Source organism: Cuculus canorus, chromosome 4, assembly GCF_017976375.1.
Source record: "Cuculus canorus isolate bCucCan1 chromosome 4, bCucCan1.pri, whole genome shotgun sequence".
In the NCBI taxonomy this organism is placed as follows: Eukaryota; Metazoa; Chordata; class Aves; order Cuculiformes; family Cuculidae; genus Cuculus; species Cuculus canorus.
The window spans coordinates 2,841,105-2,861,490 of record NC_071404.1 but is presented as its reverse complement, the minus strand read 5'-3'; the positions used below and the strand labels follow the sequence as shown (position 1 = coordinate 2,861,490).

The following is a 20,386-nucleotide window of genomic DNA, read 5'->3' as shown; positions in this document are numbered from 1 at the left end:
GTTTTCTTGCTGTAGTAAGCACTAAAAGCTGGAAAGCAAAGCTCTGTAGAACGTACAGATAGAGCAGAGGTTCAGCTGTTCCTGGGAATATTTTTAGGAGCTTGGTCTTGTGCAATCTGTTTACTTGTTTGCAAAATGAGAGAATGCAAAAATGAGGGAAGGGATCATCCATCTATACTCAAGCCACACCTTACTTACCATGTTCAGTTTTAGGTGCCTCAGTACAAGAAGGACATTGAGGGGCTGGAGCGCGTCCAGAGAAAGGGAACGGAGCTGGGGAAGGGGCTGGAGAGCAAGAGTGATGAGAGGCAGATGAGGGACCTGGGGTTGTTTAGACTGGAGAAAAGGAGGCTGAGGGGAGACCTCATTGCGCTCTACAACTGCCTGAAGGGAGGTTGTGGTGAGGTGGGTATCGGTCTCTTCTCCCACTAACAAGTGCTAGGACAAGAGGGAATGGCCTCAAGTTGCTCCAGAGGAGGTTTACATTGGATACTGGCAAAAATGTCTTTCCTGAAAGAGTGGTGAAGCATTGGCAGAGGCTGCCCAGGGCAGTGGTGGAGTCTCCATCCCTGGAGGGTTTCCAAAAGCATGTGGCCATGGCACTTGGGGACTTGGTTTGGTAGGCGTGGTGGTGTTGGGCTGATGGTTGGAGTGAATGATCTCAAAGATCTTCTCCAACTGTAATGATTCTACGAAGCTCTTGGCAGCTGCCGTCACCCAGCCATGTAACTGCTCCATTCAAGGGTGGTTTATTCTTACGTAGTAGTTGATCAAGAGTTTTCTGGCAATTAATTTTTACAGCGCTGAAACTCTGTGTGAGTGCCCATTTCTTGCATATCTTCCGAAAAATCTCCATCTGGTAGTAGTTTCTAGTGCAGTAGTGGGAATACTATAAATTTATTCAATCCAAGGATCTCTTTCTTATAATAAAGCAGGATGATGTCTGATAACTCTTTTCCTCTTCTTCCTCTTTCTGCCTCGGATGGTTTTGCTCTTACCAGTGAACTGAAATGCATAACATAACCAGTGGTTTTCAAACAGATAACCCTTAATCTTTGAAATAATTAAAGTCTTTGAGGTTTTCTGTATTCTCTGAAGGTAGATAATTTTTTACTAGGGCGGCTGGTTTTTTCCTGCTCACTTTCTTGTCAAGAAAGTAAGCTGGAGTCAGCAAAACATTCCCTGTTGGCTCCTGAGGTTAAATGTTATCTATGAATGTATAAGGAATAGAGACTGAGAAGTAAACACTGTGCTTTGTAGCTCAGTTAAAATATTTTAGCAATGGCTTAAATGAAAAATGTCTCTTAAAATGAAGTTACTTGCAGTCTGATGCATGTTTTAAGGAAAAAAGCTGGAGTGCTAGCAACATATTGGCGTGTTTTAGTTTAAACTCGGTTTTCATCTGTGGATGTTCGCTGGGCTGATCATCATGGTGTTCTTTTCCTTGCAGAATCCTGCCTTTTGTGGGTTTTTTGTCTTATTCCTCCTTTACACCTTATGACTCGATATCTTGTCGTTCATAGATCTCTGCTGTTCCATTCCTCGTTGGTTAGAAATACTTGTGGAGCTTGAGAAGACTGTTTTAGATCTTTGCCATGCCATTAGGATGGAAAAGACCCTTAAGATTGAGTCCAACTATTAACCTGATACTGCCAAGCCACCATTCCATTTGGGTTGGAAGGGTCCTTAAAGATCATCCAGTTCCAACCCCCTGCCATGGGCAGGGACACCTCACACTGGATCAGGCTGCCCAAGGTCCTATCCAACCTGGCCTTCAGCACTTCCAGGGATGGGGCAGCCTCCTTGGGCAACCTGTGCCAGTGTCTCACCATTCTCATGGTGAAGAAATTCTTCCTAATGTCCAGTCTAAATCTGCCCCTCTCCAGTTTGTACCCGTTCCCCCTCGTCCTATCACCACAAGCCTTTATGAATAGCCCCTCTCCAACTTTCCTGTAGGCCCCCTTCAGGTTCTGGAAGTACTGGAACTGCTGTCCCTAAGCATCACATCCACACGTCTTTTAAGTAGTCTTTAATTAAAGACTGTCTCCAGAAACAAAAGTCTGCCCAAAAGTTCTTTATCATCCAACCATCGATCCAGCCCTGCTTCGTCCACCACTAGAACATCTTCCCCCAGTACAACACCTAACTGTCTTTTAAACCCCTCCAGGGATGGGGACTCCACCTCCCTGGGCAGCCTCTGCCAGTGCTTGGCAACCATTTCAGTAAAGAAATTCTTCCTGGTATCCAACCTAATATCCAACCTATAATGATTAATAGCAATTTGCCCCACTGGAAGTGTTCTGAGGATGTTTTTGAAGCGTGTGGGGTTTGGTTTTGCCATGACCTCGAGTTGCACATGGAGAGAGTTTACATTTGATATTAGGAAATATTACTTCACAGAAAAGGCAGAGAAGCATTGGCAGAGGCTGCCCAGGGAACTGGTGGAGTAACCATTCCTGGAGGGATTTAAAAGATGTGTAGATGTGGTGCTTAGGGATATGGTTTAGTGGTGGCTTGGCAGTGTGGGGTTAATGGTTGGACTCGTTCATCTTAAAGATGTTTTCCAACCTAAACGATTCTGTGGTTCTGTGCTCTCTGTGTTTTTTTTCCATCATCCTTACAGGAATTTTGGGTCACAGAGTTTGTGGGCTGGACTGGGAAAAAACAGATTTTATCACTTTTTTTTTTTTCCCCCCCTCTGTAAACTGCTGACGCAGTTGGTGGAGACCATCTCCTCCACTTCCTCCACCTCCTCCACCTCCATCACCTCCTCCATTTCCTCCACCTCTTCCACTTCCTCCACCTCCTCCACCTACCACCTCTACCTCCTCCACTTCCTGCACCTCCTCCACCACCTCCTTCATCTCTTTCACCTCCTCCACCTCTTCTACTTCCTCTACCTCCTCCATCTCTACCACCTCCTTCACCTCTACCATCTCCTGCACCTCCACCATCTCCTCCACCTCTTCTACCTCCTCCACCTCCTCTACCACCTCCACCTACTCTACCACTTTCTCCCTTTCACCTCCTCCACCTCTTCCACCTCCTCCACCTTCTCCATCCCTTCCACCTCCTCCACCTCCTCCACCTCTTCTACCTCCTCCACCTCCTCTACCACCTCCACCTACTCTACCACTTTCTCCCTTTCACCTCCTCCACCTCTTCCACCTCCTCCACCTTCTCCATCTTCTCCACCTTCTCCACCTTCTCCATCTTCTTCACCTCCTCCCTTCGTGGTAGAATTTAGAAGCTGGGAGAAAGGAGAGGCGATTAAGCAGCAGTGGCAGGACCGCCGATTCAGACAGTATTCTGCAAGCTTGAAGTTAATGTCTGCTGCAGCCCTGGAGGGAGATATTTCTCTGGTTTAAGCTATGTTTTTAGAAGTAGTCAAGTTACATTCTGCCTCCCATGGATTGTGGCGTAGTAATTCTGCGCGTGTTCTCTAATCTTAACCCAAAAGTAAGTAAAATATAATGCAATCTATAGGTAATTCCCAGCTATCAATCACTTCTGCTTCCAACATCGGCATGGCAAGCGCCTGACTTCTTATCACGGTGCGGAGTGAAAAGGAGATAGCTGCAGCTTAATCTGAGATATGGATAGGACAGAAAAAGGAGTGTGCTGAAAGGTCTGGTAGTCAAAATGATTCAGACAGTATTGCTGGGAGAAGTCATACAGCTCTGCTTGGTGTATCAAGTTAATGGAACAGAGCAGCAGCATTTGATTGAACGTAAATGTGTATTACTCCTTACCGAGAAAGCAATGTAGCACAAATCATAGAATCATAGAATAGTTTGGGTTGGAAGGGACCTTAAAGTCCATCCAGTTCCAACCCCTGCCATGGGCAGGGACACCTCCCACTGGATCAGGCTGCCCAAGGCCCATCCAGCCTGGCCTTGAACATCTCCAGGGATGGGGCAGCCACAGCTTCCCTGGGCAACCTGGGCCAGTGCCTCACCACCCTCATGGTGAAGAAATTCTTCCTTATATTAATCCTAGATCTCTAAATAAATCAGTTTATACCCGTTTCCCCTTGTCCTATCCCCACAAGCCTTTATGAATAGTCCCTCTCCATCTTTCTTGTAGCCCCTTTCACGTACTGGAAGGTCGCTATAAATCCAAAATCTACATCAGATTCTGGAGAGGAGGGAGCTGGGCTCTTCTCCCAAGTGACAGGGGACAGAACAAGAGGGAATGGCCTGAAGCTCCGCCAGGGGAGGTCCAGGTTGGATATCAGAAAAAAATTCTTCACGGAAAGAGTCATTGGGTACTGGAACAGCTGCCCAGGGAGGGGGTCGAGTCACCTTCCCTGGAGGTGTTTAAGGAACAGGTGGATGAAGTGCTGAGGGACGTGGTTTAGGGAGTGTTAGGAATGGTTGGACTCGATGATCCAATGGGTCCTTTCCAACCTGGTGATTCTGTGTGTGTGTGTGTGTGTGATCAGGATCTTGTGACATATGTAAGATTCTCCTGACTTTTTTTCATCCTTTCTGCAGCTTCTACTCTCTGACCGGCTGCTTCCATGTGTCAGTGGTGCCTAAAAGGTCTTTTTGGGTGTGCAAACACAATGTGTCAAGTGTATTGGTGTAGGAAAATGAATTTCAAGCAAAAGTTCAGGCCTTGCAGGATATCAAACTTACCCTGAAGTGAGAATGGGAGCAATTTGTGTCATATCAGGCACAGAGAAGATGGGATTGTAAATTCTATGTTTATTCCCTCTCCAGTGAATACCAAATTGAAGTATCTTGATACATCTTAAAGAGGGAAAATGGAAATAAAAAGACAGCTTTTATAGGAGGCTTGGGATGAGGTGAATGACGTTGGGAAACAGGGATAGGAAACCTTTCTGTCTTGTCTTTAGAAGATGATACATGAAAAGCATCGGGGTGGTAATGGAGGATAATGCACAAAACACGACAGTGGCATTAGAAATTTAACACGCCTGCCTGCTGTCAGGAAATTTCTGCTGAATTGCTTTATTTTAGCATCCAGATCCTGTTCTCTTCATCCTCTGGCTGCTGCTCCTTCTCTTCGAGCAAGAAATAGCTCTTCTTAACGTTCCCACCAAATGGAGCGTGGATACTGATTTGGCTGAGCTGGGGTGACTGCATGAGGGTCAACTGGATCACTCTCTGTGGCCCGTTGGGATGTGTTGGGAGCGTTAGCACCAACCCCTTATGGAGATCACTAAATTAGGGTGTCTAGAGCTCAGTTGCACCCTTAACCTACATAAAATTGTCTACCTTATGTCTCCTTTCTTGCCAAGACTCTCCAGGACTGAACGTTTTTACTCTGTGCACTGCCCAACTTATTCAGGATGGGGTTTGTGTATTGATTTACTGCAGGGATTATCCTTCTTCTTCCCAGCCTCGTTGCTGAAACCTTTTTTCCTCCCAAGCGTATTCCAAAGGTAGCAGCGCTTCTTTTTCCGCTGGCATCCTATGCCGTAACTTCCATGAACACTGAATACCATTTAGGCAGGAGAGTTTTTTTGTGTTCATTTGTGCAGCAAAGACTTTCCAAGGGATCTGGGCTGTCTATTATTTATTACACTGCCTTCATTTTCTTCCCCTTCCTGCTCTCACCTGTTAGTATTTCATTCATCTCTTGTATCCTCTCTGTCAGACTGTGATTTAGGGTATCCTTTGTCAAAGAAAAGGAGGCAGGATTGGAATATTTTCAGACTGTAACTGTAAATCAGGATCTTCATCACTGCCTGGAGTCTCCAAAAATGTCTTGGAGGGATCTCGTATTGGCTTTATGCGAGAACGTTGAAAGGTCAGCCTGGAAATGGCCCTACATTTGGGCAGTCCCAGGTGCTTTGGAAGGCTTCTAAGAAAAAATATGTGCTGGTGCTGAGGGTTTGCTGCTGTTTTCTCCAAGCTCTCAGTAGTTGATTACCTTGTAGACCTTGTTTGATAGCACCAACAATGCTATTCAGTGTCTGTTGGTTGAGAAGAATATCATAGAATCATAGAATAATAGAATCATAGTATGGTTTGGGTTGGAGAGATCTTAAAGATCATCCAGTTCCAACCCCCTGCCATGGGCAGGGACACCTCCCGCTGGCTCAGGCTGCCCAAGGCTCGGTCCAGCTTGGCCTTGAACACCTCCAGGGATGGGGCAGCCACAACTTCCCTGGGCAACCTGGGCCAGTGCCTCACCACCCTCATAGTGAAGAAATTCCTCCTTATGTCCAGTCCAAATCTGCCCCTCTCCAGTTTATCTCCGTTCCCACTCATCCTATCACTCCAAGCCTTTGTAAAAAGTCCCTCCCCAGCTTTCTTGAGGCCGCCTTCAGGTATTGGAAGGTGGTTCTAAAGTCTTCTCAGAGCCTTCTCTTCTCCAGGCTGAACAACCCCAACTCTCTCAGCCTGTCCTCGTGTGGGAGGTGCTCCAGCCCTCTGATGGTCTTTGTAGCCTCCTTTGTACCTGTTCCAACAGTTTCAAAACCACTGCACCGTGTTCTGATCTCACATCAGTTTCACACAGGTGGATTCAGACATTTCAAAAAGATTTGGTAGTGAAGGGGGTTTGGAACTGGATGGGCTGTAAGGTCCCTTCCAACCCAGCACAGGAAGGACATGGATCTGTAGGAACAAGTCGAGAGGAAGCCACAGAGATGATCCGAGGGCTGGAGCACCTCTGCTATGAGGCCAGGCTGAGAGAGTTGGGGTTGTTCAGCCTGGAGAAGAGAAGGCTCCGGGGAGACCTTAGAGCAGCTTCCAGTACTGAAAGGGGCTGCAGGAAAGCTGGGAGAGGAAAGCTGGGGAGGGGCTTTTCATCAGGAAGTGCAGGGATAGGATGAGGTGCAACATTTTTAAGCTGCAAGAGGCGAGATTGAGATGAGATCTTAGGAAGAAATGTTTTCCTGTGAGGGTGGTGAGGCACTGGCACAAGTTGCCCAGAGAAGTTGTGGAAGCGCTGTCCTTGGAGATGTTCAAGGCTGAAAGGGAGTTTGAGGTCCAGTGGAAGGTAGAATAGCATTAGTATTGTGTGTAACCAGTTATTGGAGTGCTGTGTCCACTCTGGTTTCAGCAACGTCTTGGGTGTTGCAGATGGAGCAGAACAACGCTGCAAGATTAATTTGTTGTCTGGAAGATAAGCGAGAGACTAAAGCATCACAAATTACTCATTTTATCCAAGGAAGAACATATTGAGATTTGATGATGTGAGTCAGTGTCTGTGAAAAGGAATCACAGAAGATTCATGATGGCATGAAGGTCTTCTAAATGATCAGCCAGAGGCGTAACACCCAGTGTTTGCAACTGGGGCTAAAAAGTCAAAAGCTGTTTTGTTTTTCTCTTTTTAATGGTGAGAGTAGCAATGCCAGCTATTTTTTTTTTTTTTTAGTAACGTGGCTCTCGGATCCAAATTTCATTGCTTTTAGAAGGATCTTTTCTAGGTCAATCCAAGTCACGTGCTTATGGAAGTCACACGGTGCAGTTTGGTGGCTCGTACTCAGCAGGAGGTCAGATCAAATAATCGTAACTTTTTCTGCTACCCCTAAATTTAAGATCTATGAATGGGAACCAACTCATAGTGCCTGTGGGCTTTTTCCAAAATACAAATGCTCCGTGCTCTCTGCAGTGATCTATGTAGATTTGGTCACCAACGGAAAGAAATTATAGCAGAAGTAAGAGATGCCCTGGAGAGGAGAAACATCCCACAATATTAATGTTGACAAGAGATGCCAGCTCATGGGGAAAGTGATGGTCCATTTTTGTTTAAACATGCTACTGTCAATTCTCTGCCTAATTTTGCTCATCTCTGGTTGAACTTGCAGATGGCCATTTACAGCCGACCATTCATAGCTTTAACACGTTCGTGTATGGATCTGGAGCACCTCCCATATGAGGACAGGCTGAGAGAGTTGGGGTTGTTCAGTCTGGAGAAGAGAAGGCTCCAGGGAGACCTTAGAGCAGCTTTCAGTACCTGAAGGGCCTCCAGAAAAGTGGGGAGGGACATTTTACAAGGGCCTGGAGTGATTAGACAAGGGGGAGCAGTTTTAAGCTGAAAGAGGGGAGATCTTAGATGACATCTTAGGAAGAAATGTTTTCCTGAGAGGGTGGTGAAGCACTTGCACAGGTTGCCCAGAGAAGTTGTGGATGTCCCTTCATTGGAGGTGTTCAAGGCCAGGTTGGATGGGGCTTTAAGCAGCCTGATCCAGTGAGGGGTGTCCCTTCCCATGGCTGGAACTGGATAGTCTTTGAGATCCCTTCCAACCCAAACCATTCTATGATTCTGTGATTCTATGACGGTGGCTGTGGTGAATTAATAACTGTACGTAAATTACCAGTTCCTACATTTATAAATAGATTAATAAAATGAGAGCATAGTGTTAATGTTGTGTGAAAGTAGTTATTAGAGTCCTTTATCCTCTCTGGTCTCAGCAATGTTTTGGACAACAACATTGCAAGATGAGCTTGTTGTAGGACACCATCATATCGGGTTGTCAATCACGTACATGATGTTGGCATCCAGCTTAGCTCTTCTCACATGGCCTTTAGTGGTGTTGCCACTAGAGAATGAAGTTGGTTCTGGTGTATAGAATCATAGAATGGTTCTATAGAATGGAAGAGACCTTAAGGATCATCCAGTTCCAATCCCCCTGTCATGGGCAGGGACACCTCCCACTGGATCAGGCTGCTCAAGGTCCCGTCCAGCCTGGCCTTGAACACCTCCAGGGATTGGGAGGTGTCCACAACTTCCCTGGACAACCTGTGCCAATGCCTCACCACACTCACCGTGAAGAATTTCTTCCTAATGTCTAATCTAAACCTTCCCCCTTCCAAGTTAAAGCCATTCCCCCTCATCCTATCACTCCAGGCTCTTGGAAAAAGTCCCTCTCCAGCTTTCCTGGAGCCCCTTCAGGTACTGGAAGCTGCTCTAAGATCTCCCCAAATCCTTCTTTTCTCCAGGCTGAACAGCTCCAACTCTCTCAGCCTGTCCTCAGAGCAGAGGTGCTCCAGTCCCCAGATCACTTCTGTAGCCTCCTCTGGACCTGTTCCAACAGCTCCTTCTTCTCTTGGGGATTCCAGAATTGGACATAGGACCGCAGGTGGGGTCTCACAAGAGGGGAATAGAGGGGGAAGAATCCCCTCCCTCGCCCTGCTGGCCAGACTGATAAAACCCATCCCAACAAAGAACTGTTGGCTGGTATTTGCCATGGTGAAGCTGGACGATCAAGCCTAGGAGAGTGCAGCCGCGTTCAAAAAAGCCCACAACTGGATTTATATTGAAGCTGTTGTCGTTTCCGACTCCTGGGTCTCTCTCCGATGATAGGAATCAGTGGTACAGGTGTCTTAATTTAGCTATTTGGAAGAATTAGGGGGAGAAGCAGCATTGGGTAATTATAGCAGAAGAGCTGTAGTCAATCAAAGATGTGCTCTGCTCTTGTATCGTTATCTGGTATTGGTGGATATTTCAGTCTGCGTGGACTGTGTACTTCTGGTCTTTGGGAAAGAAATGATATCTTATTATTATTATTAAAGGTCAGGTTGTCTCTGCCCTCCTGCTGGGCATGATTATGATGAATAACTTATCTTAATCAGCCCTGAATTAAATATCTTCTGTCATTTTAGCTTCCCAGCAGCTTTGCTTTCTGGTTTGTTATAGTTTTGAAGTGTGGAAATGCCTGGTGAGAAGCATTTGAACATTAATTCTCTCCTCCCTCTCTCTTTCAACTTCGCCTGCAAAGTCAGTTACAAAACTAATTAGCTGACATTAATACGTGTGCTGCTCTAGGGGCTTAAAAATTTAATTTTCAGTGATGATGGAAGTGTCAGAGAAAATTGTTTGTTTGTTGACTTACATGGTAGTTAATGTAATTGTAGCTAAATGCTTTAAATCACTTATTTCTAAGACAATGTGGCTCATCATCCTGGAATATTTATATCTTATATGGTTGTTTCTTTGCTGATGCTCCTTTTTAGGTTAGAGTAGGTAATTCCATTGGCGTCTTCTCTTACCACCAAGGTCACCAAGTAATTGTGATGTAAAACAAAGGTTCCCACACCAAGATGTGTCATAGAATGACCTGAGTTGGAAGGGACCCACAAGGGTCATAGAGTCCAACTCCTGTCCTGCATAGGACATCTCCAGCATTCACACCAGGGCATTAGCCAATACTTCTTGATTATTGTCAGGCTTGGTGCCATGACTGCTTCCCTGGGGAGCTGTTCCAGTGCTCCACCACCCTCTCGGTGAAGAACCTTCTTGTAATTTCCAACCTAACCCATCTTCCTGCCATTCCCTCGGGTCCTATCATTGGTCACCAGAGAGAAGAGCTCAACAACTGCTCCTCCTCTGTTTGTGAGGAAGCTTCAAAGTAAATCACGGTGACACCTAAGCACCTGTCGTTGCTGTGCATGTAGACCTTCAGCTCCATCTGGCTGCTGTTGCCACCACCACCAAGTAGGATGCCTTTTCCAAAGGCCCTTGGGAGCCCCAGGAGGGTGATGTCCTCTTCCCACGCTGGCTGTCAGAAACCTGTGATCTGCATTTTTGCAGATTTCATTCCAGGAGAGCTTTTGGACAAGTTCTCGGGGCAAGGTTGTCTAAGTTAGTCACACGGCGATGCCTGGAAATGGATAGTTGATAGTTGATGTGCATAAGTGAGTATGTATTTGTGCACAAAAGGGATGAGCCACCTTCTGAATTCTAATGAAGCTCCTGCAGCAATTCAGGATGTGCAGGAATGAGCTCGAAATGCCTGTCTACCAGTATATATATTAGTTCTGGAATCCTAAATGTAAGAAGGATATGGAGCTGTTGGAACGGGTCCAGAGAAGGCTACAAAGATGATCGGAGGGCTGGAGCACCTCCACTACGAGGACAGGCTGGGAGAGTTGGGGTTGTTCAGCCTGGAGAAGAGAAGACCTTATAGTGACCTTCCACTACCTGAAGGGGCTACAGGAAAGCTGGAGAGGGACTATTCATAACGGCTTGTGGTGATAGGACGAGGGGGAAGAGGTATAAACTGGAGAGGGGCAGATTTAGACTGGACATTAGGAAGACTTTCTTCACCACGAGAATGGTGAGACACAGGAACAGGTTGCTCCAGGAAGCTGTGGCTGCCCCATCCCTGGAGGTGTTCAAGGCCAGGGTGGACGGAGCCTTGGGCAGCCTGATCCAGTGGGAGGTGTCCCTGCCCATGGCAGGGGGGTTGGAACTGGATGATCTTTAAGGTCCCTTCCAACCCAAACTATTCTATGATTCCATGACTCTATAACCACTCTGCTCAGTATGTTTTGGAAGGAAAGGAGGGCTTTCCATCCTCTGACCTCAACAAAATCTCTGACTTCAGCTAGCAAGTGCCAAAGTCTGACCTAATAAGTCTTGCTGGGGAATTTTGTTCCACTTTGCTCAATGTATGCAGTGAGACCTTTAGGTACTTGATTATATTGTGTGTTCTATACGTTGTGCAGAGCCTTGGAGGGGCTGGAGGACAAGTCTTACAAGGAGAGGCTGAGGGAACTGGGGTTGTTTAGCCTGGAGAAGAGGAGGCTGAGGGGAGACTTTGTCACTGTGTGCAGTTGCCTGAAAGGAGGATGTAGCGAGGTGAGTGTTTGGTCTCTTCTCCCAAGTGACAGGTGATAGGACAAGCGCAAAGGGCCTTAAGCTGCACCAGGGGGAGTTTAGATTGGACATTAGGAAAAACTTGTTCACTCAAAGTGTTACCAAGCACTGGAACAGGCTGACCTGGGACGTGGTGGAGGTGTTCAAAAGGCGGGTAGATGGGGATGTGATTTAGTAGCGGACAGGTATGGTTTGAGTTGGCGATTCATTCAGAGCTGATTTCAGAGTATCCTGCTTTTTCAGATTGCTGTGGACGGCATGGAGAACACAGCTGGTGATTTTGCTTGTTCATAAGAGAGTGGAGCTGTTTTTTCCATGCTGTTACAGCAATGTGGCAGTAGAGATCCAGTTCAGTTTAGGTTGATCATAGCCTTAGGTTTCTAGCACCATCCCAAAGTCAGTGGAACCTCAAAATCTCTAGTATGAACCCTCAAAGAATGGCCTTTAATAACAGAATCATAAAGTCATTAAGTTTGGAAAAGACCTCTAAGGGCATCCAGTCCAACCACCAGCCCAAGGACACCATGCCTACTAAACCATCTCCTGAAGTGCCTCATTCTACATGGTTTTTGTACTCCCTCAGGGATGAAGACTCCACCATTACCCTGGGCAGCCTCTTCCAATGCTTTCCCACTCTTTCAGTAAAGGAATTGTTCCTAATATCCAGTCCAAACCTCCCCTAGCACAGCTTCAGGCCATTTCTTCTCGTCCTATTGCCTGTCATTTGGGAGACAAGACCAATATCTACCTCGCTACAACCTCCTTTCTGGGAGCTGCGGAGAGCGATGAGGTCTCCCCTCAGCCTCCTCTTCTCCAGGCTAAATAACCCCAGTTCCCTCAGCCTCTGCGCATAACTCGTGTGCTCCAGCCCCTTCCCCAGCTCTGTTCCCCTTCTCTGGACGTGCTCCAGCCCCTCAATGTCTTTCTTGTAGTGAGGGCCCCAAAACAGAACTCGGGATACAAGATCCCCTCAGCTCAAACGAGTCTTAAGGTGCTACTTGTTTTGGATTATCCATTACTGACAGTGTATAAATTTTAGTGCTTCAAGTATGAAACACTACATTCCTGCACCGTTCACTGCTGGCTCTGCATCTCTAGTCCTGGGCCCTGTTTGATGACCGGCCTCTGTTGTCTCCCACCATCCCTGCTGGTTTTCCTTTCCACTGCTGACTGCTGCGTTTGTTTTTCTTCAGGTTCTCTTTATGTCTGGTTGCACCAAAACCTCCACGCGTTGTTTCAACACTTTGCTTTTAAACTTGTGAGGTTTTTTGGTCAGAGTTTTTCTACTGATAGTAAAAAATAAATCAATGCAAATAAAAGTTGTGCAGGTTCTCACAGTTTGCGGTACCTTAAATATTAACAGCCAGCGGTGTATTCCAACACACGCTTTTTGATGTGTTTTTGCTATAAGCCTGTCAAACGTTTTACCTTTAAAACCCTCTTCAGACCTAAGTGATTTCAACTATTCCCAGGTTGTCCTATTAATTGTGTGATCTCGAAAGCCAAAGTTTGCTTGAAAGAGCGTGGAGGTTCATTATTTCAAATCTCAGAAAGCCAATCATTAGGAATGAGGGTACACCAGGTTCTGGGGTAGCTTGATGTTAACTGCTGCTGATTTCTAGTGACACGCTCGGCGTCTCGGCTAGGGAAATGCCACCATTTCCCCCTTACAACGTACTAAAATCTTTTAATTAAAAGTTTGACACACTGAACAAATATTGAAGGGTGGATACGTGCCCGGGTTAAACAGGCACAGTGCATGCCTTGCAGGAGAGAGTGACTTTCTCGTTACAGAGCAATTATTTCTCAAATTTCATCTTAATTTTGGGGGAGGAATTAGTTTTTTCAAGTGACTTGTGCTATGCCAGCAACTGATATTAGAATCATAGAATCGTTAAGGTTGGAGAAGACCTCTAAGATCATCAAATCCAACCGTCCAACCAACATCACTGTGCCTACTAAACCACGTCCCAAAGTGCCACATCTATCAATTTTTTGAGCCCCTCCAGGGATGGAGACCCCACCACTGCCCTGGACAGCCTCTCCCAGTGCTTCACCACTCTTTCAGTAAAGACATTTTTCCTAATATCCGATGTAAACCTCCTCTGGCGCAACTTGAGGCCATTTCCTCTCATTCTGTCCCTTGTTACTTGAACAAATTAGGAACAAGATGTTCTCCCTTAGGCATCAGCTTCTTTGGTTGTAGCTCGGACCTTTGGTTTCACCTAGTTTGGCCACTGTTTTGCTGAGAGTCATCTGGCTTTGAGATAACACCAAAAGTGATGGCTTCCTTGGCCAGTCCAGAAAACGAAGGCAATAACATTGCTGTCGGCATTGCTTTTCCCACTGCTCATGTTGTAGCACGGAGGCATCTCAGGGGTTTATTTCTTGAAGCTACCATTGACTTCAGTTGGAGTCCTGGTGCCAAACTGCACATTTCCTTTCATAACCTAAACTTCCTTCAAAGCGCTAATAGCACTTAGTCCATAAGACTCTTGGACATCTTCATCAGGACAGCTTGTTCTTTGATTTTATAGCCATTAAACAAAGTGCTTTATGATAGCTGAAGGGGACAATTGCAGGAACAACAACCCAGCAGTCTGTTTCACACTTGCTTTAGTCTGCAATCTGCTGGTGTGCTTTAAATATTCAAAACCTCCTCGTCTTCTTTTATCCAAATGCGAGTTACACGCAAGTTTGCTTGTGAATGCTTCGTACAGCTTCGTTTGTGTGAATTTGTGTGAATTTGTTGGGTTTTTTTTGCTTTGTGACAGTATCTACAATCTGCTCGAAAATGCTATTTTTTTGCCCTTTTTTTTTTTAATCCTTTCAGAAACTAAGGAAAACTCTGCAACTTACCTTTTACGGCACTGAAATGTGGTGGTGTTTTTATTAGGCTGAGAACCATACACGCTTGTCTACCCCACAAGCTTAGTTGTGTTGCCCAACACAAGTAGAAGCTGAGCAGAGAATGGGTTGAGGGCAGCTCTGAGGAGAAGGACTTGGGGTTCTGGGGGATGAGAAGCTCAACACGAGCCAACAACGTGTGCTGACAGCCCAGAAACCAACCATGTCCTGGGCTGCATCCAAAGCAGTGGGACCAGCAAGGGGAGGGAGGGGATTCTGCCCCTCTGCTCCGCTCTGGTGAGACCCACTTGGAATCTTGTGTCCAGTTCTGGAGTCCTCAGCATAGAAAGGACATGGAGCTATTAGAGTGAGTCCAGAGGCCACGGAGATGATCCAGGAGCTGGAGCACCTCCGATATGAGGGCAGACTGAGAGAGTTTGGGCTTGTTGAGCCTGGAGAAGAAAAGGTTCTGGGGAGACCTTAGGAGCAGCTTCCAGTACTGAAAAGGGCCTACAGGAAAGTTGGGGAGGGGCTCTTGATGAGGGAATGCAGGGATAAGACAAAGGAGAACGCTTTTAAGCTGGAACAGGAGAGACTGAGATGAGATCTTAGGAAGAGATGTTTTCCTGTGAGGGTGGTGAGGCCCTGGCCCAGGTTGCCCAGGGGAGCTGCGGCTGCCCCATCCCTGGAGGTGTTCAAGGCCAGGTTGGATGGGGCTTTGAGCAGCCTGAAGGTGTCCCTGCCCATGGATGGGGGTTGGAACTGGATGATCTTTAAGGTCCCTTTGAACCCAAACCATTCCGTGATTCTATGATCATGCCTTCCTGCCACCTAATCTGAATCCACACTCACAGAGAACCCAACCCCAAAAGCTGTGTTGGCAAAGAAAAGCCCGTGGAATGTTTTAAGTGTTCAAGGAAATGATGATATAATTAATTTTGTCCAAACGAGCTGTAACAGCAGCATCTTCCTTTCCCCTATGTGCTGTGTCCCCTTCTGCTGTGCTTAATGGGGTTTATGTGGGGCATGTTGTGGTCTTTTCTTTAGCAGTTTTGAGTGCTATGAATTGTCAGTTAGGACGTGGTGTGTCAAATTGCCCAGAATTAATTGGGGAATGGGGGTTCTCATAGAATCACAGAATAGTTTTGTTTGGAAGAGACCTTCAAGATCATCCAGTTCCAACCCCCCTGACATGGGCAGGGACACCTCCCACTGGATCAGGCTGCTCAAGGTCCCGTCCAGCCTGGCCTTGAACACCTCCAGGGATGGGGCAGCCTCAGCTCCCCTGGGCCACCTGTGCTAGTGCCTCACCACCCTCATTGTGAAGAAATTCTTCCTTCAGTCTAGTCTAAATCTGCCCCTCTCCAGTTTATACCCATCACCCCTAGTCCTATCACTACAAGCCTTTCTAAGAAGTCCCTCCTCAGCTTTCCTGGAGCCCCTTCAGGTACTGTAAGGTCGCTATAAGGTCTCCTTGGAGCCTTCTCTTCTCCAGGCTGAACAAGTCCAACTCTCAGCCTGTCCTCGTAGGGGAGGTGCTCCAGCCCTCTGATCATCTTTGTAGCCCTCCTCTGGACCTGTTCCAACAGCTCTATCTCCTTATTATGCTGAGGATTCCAGAACTGGACACAATACTCCAGATGAGGCCTCACAAGAGTGGAGCAGAGGGGCAGAATCCCCTCCCTCCCTGCTGGCCACGCTGCTTTGGATGCAGCCCAGGACACGGTTGGTTTCTGGGCTGTGAACGCACATTTTTGGCTCATGTAGAGCTTCTCCTCCCCCAGCACCACAAGTCCTTCTCCTCAGGCTGCTCTCAATCACTCATATCCTGTACTGAAATCAGGGATTGCCCCGCCCCAGGTGTAGAACCTTGGTCTTGGCCCTGTTGAACCTCATGAGGTTCTCACAGCCCCACTTCTCCAGCCTGTCCAGGTCCCTCTGGATGACATCCTGTCCTTCCAGTGTGGCAACTGCACCACTCAGCCTGATGTCATTTGCAAACTCGATGAGGGTGCACTCAATCTCACTGCCAGTATCATTGATGAAGATATTAAACAGCACTGTTCCCATGGTCTCGTGGTGGGAATTGCAGAGGACATTTGTTGGTGCCTCTATCCAACATAAAAGTGGAGTCTATCTAGTGTTGCTGCAGCGAAGGGGTGATGCTACGTGTGTAAAGCTGCGTACCACAATTGGTTTAGGCAGTTGATGCACTTACGGGTGAGTCTGCTGCCTTTTTGCCTACTATAAATAGGGTTTAAAAGTCACACCAGCTCCGTTGCTTCTGGAAATTAGGGTTATGATTCCTGCATCCACTCCCGTTTGGATAACTCGCTGTTAGTATCAGAGATCAGCCACCAGAGCCAAAAAGAAGCGTGTCCACAGCTCAGCTAAAACTGAAATGCTGTTTCCAGCCTTGCTATGTAGGGAGTGTCTTTTTTTTTGTGGAGGGAGCGGCATTGTAACACTTCAAAGTGCTGAAAAGTACAATAAAAAAATGCTTTGTGTCGTGAAAACTTGCAGAGATTTACCCAGGAAAGGGGGTTTCTGTGTTAATAAAACATAGAGCAGCGAGGAGGTGCTTGCTTGCCATGGGGTACACGTGCTGCATACAGAAGCAAGCGGTAAAAAAAGATGATTGTTCGACAAAAGATGACAGCATTTTGTTAACGCTGGTATAAAAAACACCAAATTCTTTCTTATATTGGTTGTGTGTCGCTGTAGGTTTCATTTTAAACAGTGCCACCAGTCCATGACGTCCCATTGTGCCCCAGACAGGGGATGGCAAACAACTAAATTGCAGCTTAAAAAGTAAATAATAGTTTTTTATTAAAAAAAAAAACAAACAACTAAATCACAGCTTAAAAACTAAATGATGGGTGTTTTATACAAAAAGCAACTGCATCACATCCTTAAAAGTAAATCCTGGAGTTTTCTTTCCCTCCTAAATGAGTGAGGCTAAGGCTGCGCGCATGGCTTTACTTGCAATAACCTGTTAAGTTGTAGTAAAGTGAATATTTACAATTATCTATCTTTGCCCTTAAACCCGTTAAATCACCGGGAAGTTGTTTTTCCATATTCATTGCTGTCCTTTTGTATTGGGAGAAATCTCTCGTATGTGTTTTTTTTTTTTTTTCTTTTCGTCTTGGTGTTGGAACAATATGATGATAATATTTTTCTGTTTATTAAATTAGCAACTACTCCGTGAGATGCAACAGATGGCAAGTCGCCCCTTCGCCTCCATCAACGTTGCCTTAGAAACAGATGAAGAGCCGCCGGATCTCATTGGGGGAAGCATAAAGGTGAGAGCTGATGCTTGAGGATGATCCCTCCCTGTAATTAATCGCGGGTGCTTGTTTTAAACTGTGGTTAATGCAATAATCCCAAATGTTCCATTTGTTCCATACCTGCAAGAAACCGTAAGTCCCAGAAGGCCACCACATAGCATTTTCACTTGCTTTTATCCCTTCAGGTCTGCATTTACAACTTTGGGGTTAGCGAAAAGCTATGCTGTTCGCAGGAGATGAGATTTTGTGTTTGCCTTGTTGGTTTTGATGTCTTGTAATAGAGAAGAATGCAGCTTTACCCCCAAGAACATTTGGCGAGGAACAGCTATAGGTGCTGCAAATAGAAACCATTTTTCTGCAGTATCTCAAAGCAAACAGGAATAAAATCGTGTGCGTGGAGTGCAATGGTGTGAACGTATTTCTGATTATAACTATACGTTCAAATACGTCTTGTGATGTGCAAATGGGAGAGTGGAGAAATCATTGTCTTACACCAGGCTGGCGCGTTCTTAGACACAACAAGATGTATTTTTAGGAATAGCTAATGAATTAAAATCACTTTGTAAGTGATGCTTAGACTAGCAGATGTGTACAAAGAGAAGAAAATCAGAACCTGAGAAAACTGGTGATTTTTGTTTCTTGTCTAAGGTAGCTGCTTTATTTTATTTAGATTTCAGCTTTCTGGAAGTCTTTGCCATTTGTTCAGACATTTCTCACCTTCTATCCCTGTGACAAAACAGCAGGTTATGCTTTTCTATTAAAAAATGTCTATATTTTAATTATTGCAAAGCACATCGAAACAATCTGACCCGAGAATTTCTATTTGATGAGTAATAATGTGCAAGTCTTGGCCTTAGTATGAGAAAATGCTCAGTGAAGGTTGCCTGCGTAGCTGTGCTCTTCCTTATTTTTGTGTGAATGTAGTCTTTCATGGCAAGTTGTAACACTTTTGCTATCTAAGTGATGTCTTGAAATGTGTTGTGGGCTGACAGGCTAAGAGAGTTGGGGTTGTTCAGCCTGGAGAAGAGAAGGCTCTGGGAGACCTTAGAGCAGCTTCCGATACCTGAAGGAGCTCCAGGAAAGCTGGGGAGGGACTTTTTCCAAGGGCCTGGAGTGATGGGTGGAGAGGGGATGTCTTTAAATTGGAAGGGGGAAGATTTAGATTAGACATTGGTGAAGAAAATCTTCACGGTGAGGGTGGTGAGGCACCAGCCCAGGTTGTCCAGGGCTGTTGTGGCTGCCCCATCCCTGGAGGTGTTCAAGGCCAGGTTGGATGGGGGTTGAGCAGCCTGATCCAGTGGGAGGTGTCCCTGCCCATTGCAGGGAGTTGGAATTGGATGGGCTTTGAGGTCCCTTCCAATCCAAACCATTGTATGATGTTCCCATCGTCCTGGAGGCGGATGGGTGAGCCTGTAGCCTGGCTCCTGATGGTTTGGGGTTGCAGTCTGTCTGGGGGCAGTTCCCTTCTTTCTATTTTCTGGAAATAAGCTAACAGAAAGCACCTCACCTCTAGGTTCAGTCCAGACCAGAGCTGTCCCAAGCTTTTGATCTCTCTGACAAGTTTGTCTGCGCTCAAAAACCACATAAAGATAGTAAATGTCATATCTCTTGCATTCAGACTAGTATGTTATTTCTCCGTCTGTTTATCTGGCAGTGCTTTTTCCTATGTCATTTAGGCTTTGTTGTCCGCTTTCTCCTCCAAGCCTCTCTGCTTTTTGCTTTCTTCTCTATTTCTTCTTCAATTATTGGAACGTCGAACTCTTCTCTTTTGAAGTGCTTCTACAGACAGCACCGCAGACAGGATTTCATCTTTCTCTCACGCGCAGCTCAGCCTCCTTGCTTTCCCATGTCTGCTGTCATCTCCCCAATCACACTTGTCTGACCTTGGGTTACGCAAGAACTGATGGAGAAGCCGGTTTTAAGCATAATAAGTAAGATTGTGGACAGATGTCCTTTTTTAGACTCAGAAATTGTTACCAACTGCTAATTGCCCTCTGTGCTGATAACTCATACAAATGGTTCTTAATCCACTTCAAGCGAAAACGAGGCAGTCTCGTTGCGGCAAACAACACAAACTGTGTACCATAAGCTGCAACCAAGTAGGAAACATGGACACTGTTGTGTCCGCGGGTAACTTCTGCTGGAAGTTCTGGCTGCAAAATGAGGATGCTTTCCCATGGCAAGAAGAGTCACTGATTTTTTTGGGGGGGTTGTATCGATTTTATAATTTCAAAGAATTTGGATAGAGGATAAAAGTATGCCTAAACCACCACCCTGATGCAGTGGGAGGTACAGGTTGCCCAGAGAAGTTGTGGCTGCCCCATCCCTGGAGATGTTCAAGGCCAGGTTGGATGGGGCTGGGAGCAATCTGGTCCAGTGGGAGGTGTCCCTACCCATGGCAGAGGGTTGAAACTGGATGGGCTTTGAAGTCCCTTCCAACTCAAACCATTCCATGATTCTATGGTAGAAGCTTGGAGTGTTCCAGCAAAGTTGAAATCACACGGAGAGGAGGCTCAGGAAGCTTGTGGGATGTGAGCAGCTTGCAGAATGACTCTTCTGAGATGGTCTGGCCTGTTGGATGCTTGCATATAAATGAATTTAAATAGTAGTGAAAAAGCAGTCTCTGTATCTATAGGGTCAGCTTTGGGTTTCCTCCTCATCCCTTTAGCACC

General features: G+C 46.1%; 1 protein-coding gene across 1 annotated transcript in view; it reads left to right on the top strand.

Annotated features, from left to right (window-relative positions):
* ATRN (attractin) overlaps window positions 1-20,386 on the top strand; it is a 208,728-nt gene that overhangs the window by 167,826 nt on the left and 20,516 nt on the right. The window contains exon 27 of the mRNA XM_054064661.1: window positions 17,622-17,729. Coding sequence (XP_053920636.1) covers window positions 17,622-17,729 — 108 coding nt within the window. The remainder of the gene's footprint in view (window positions 1-17,621; window positions 17,730-20,386) is intronic.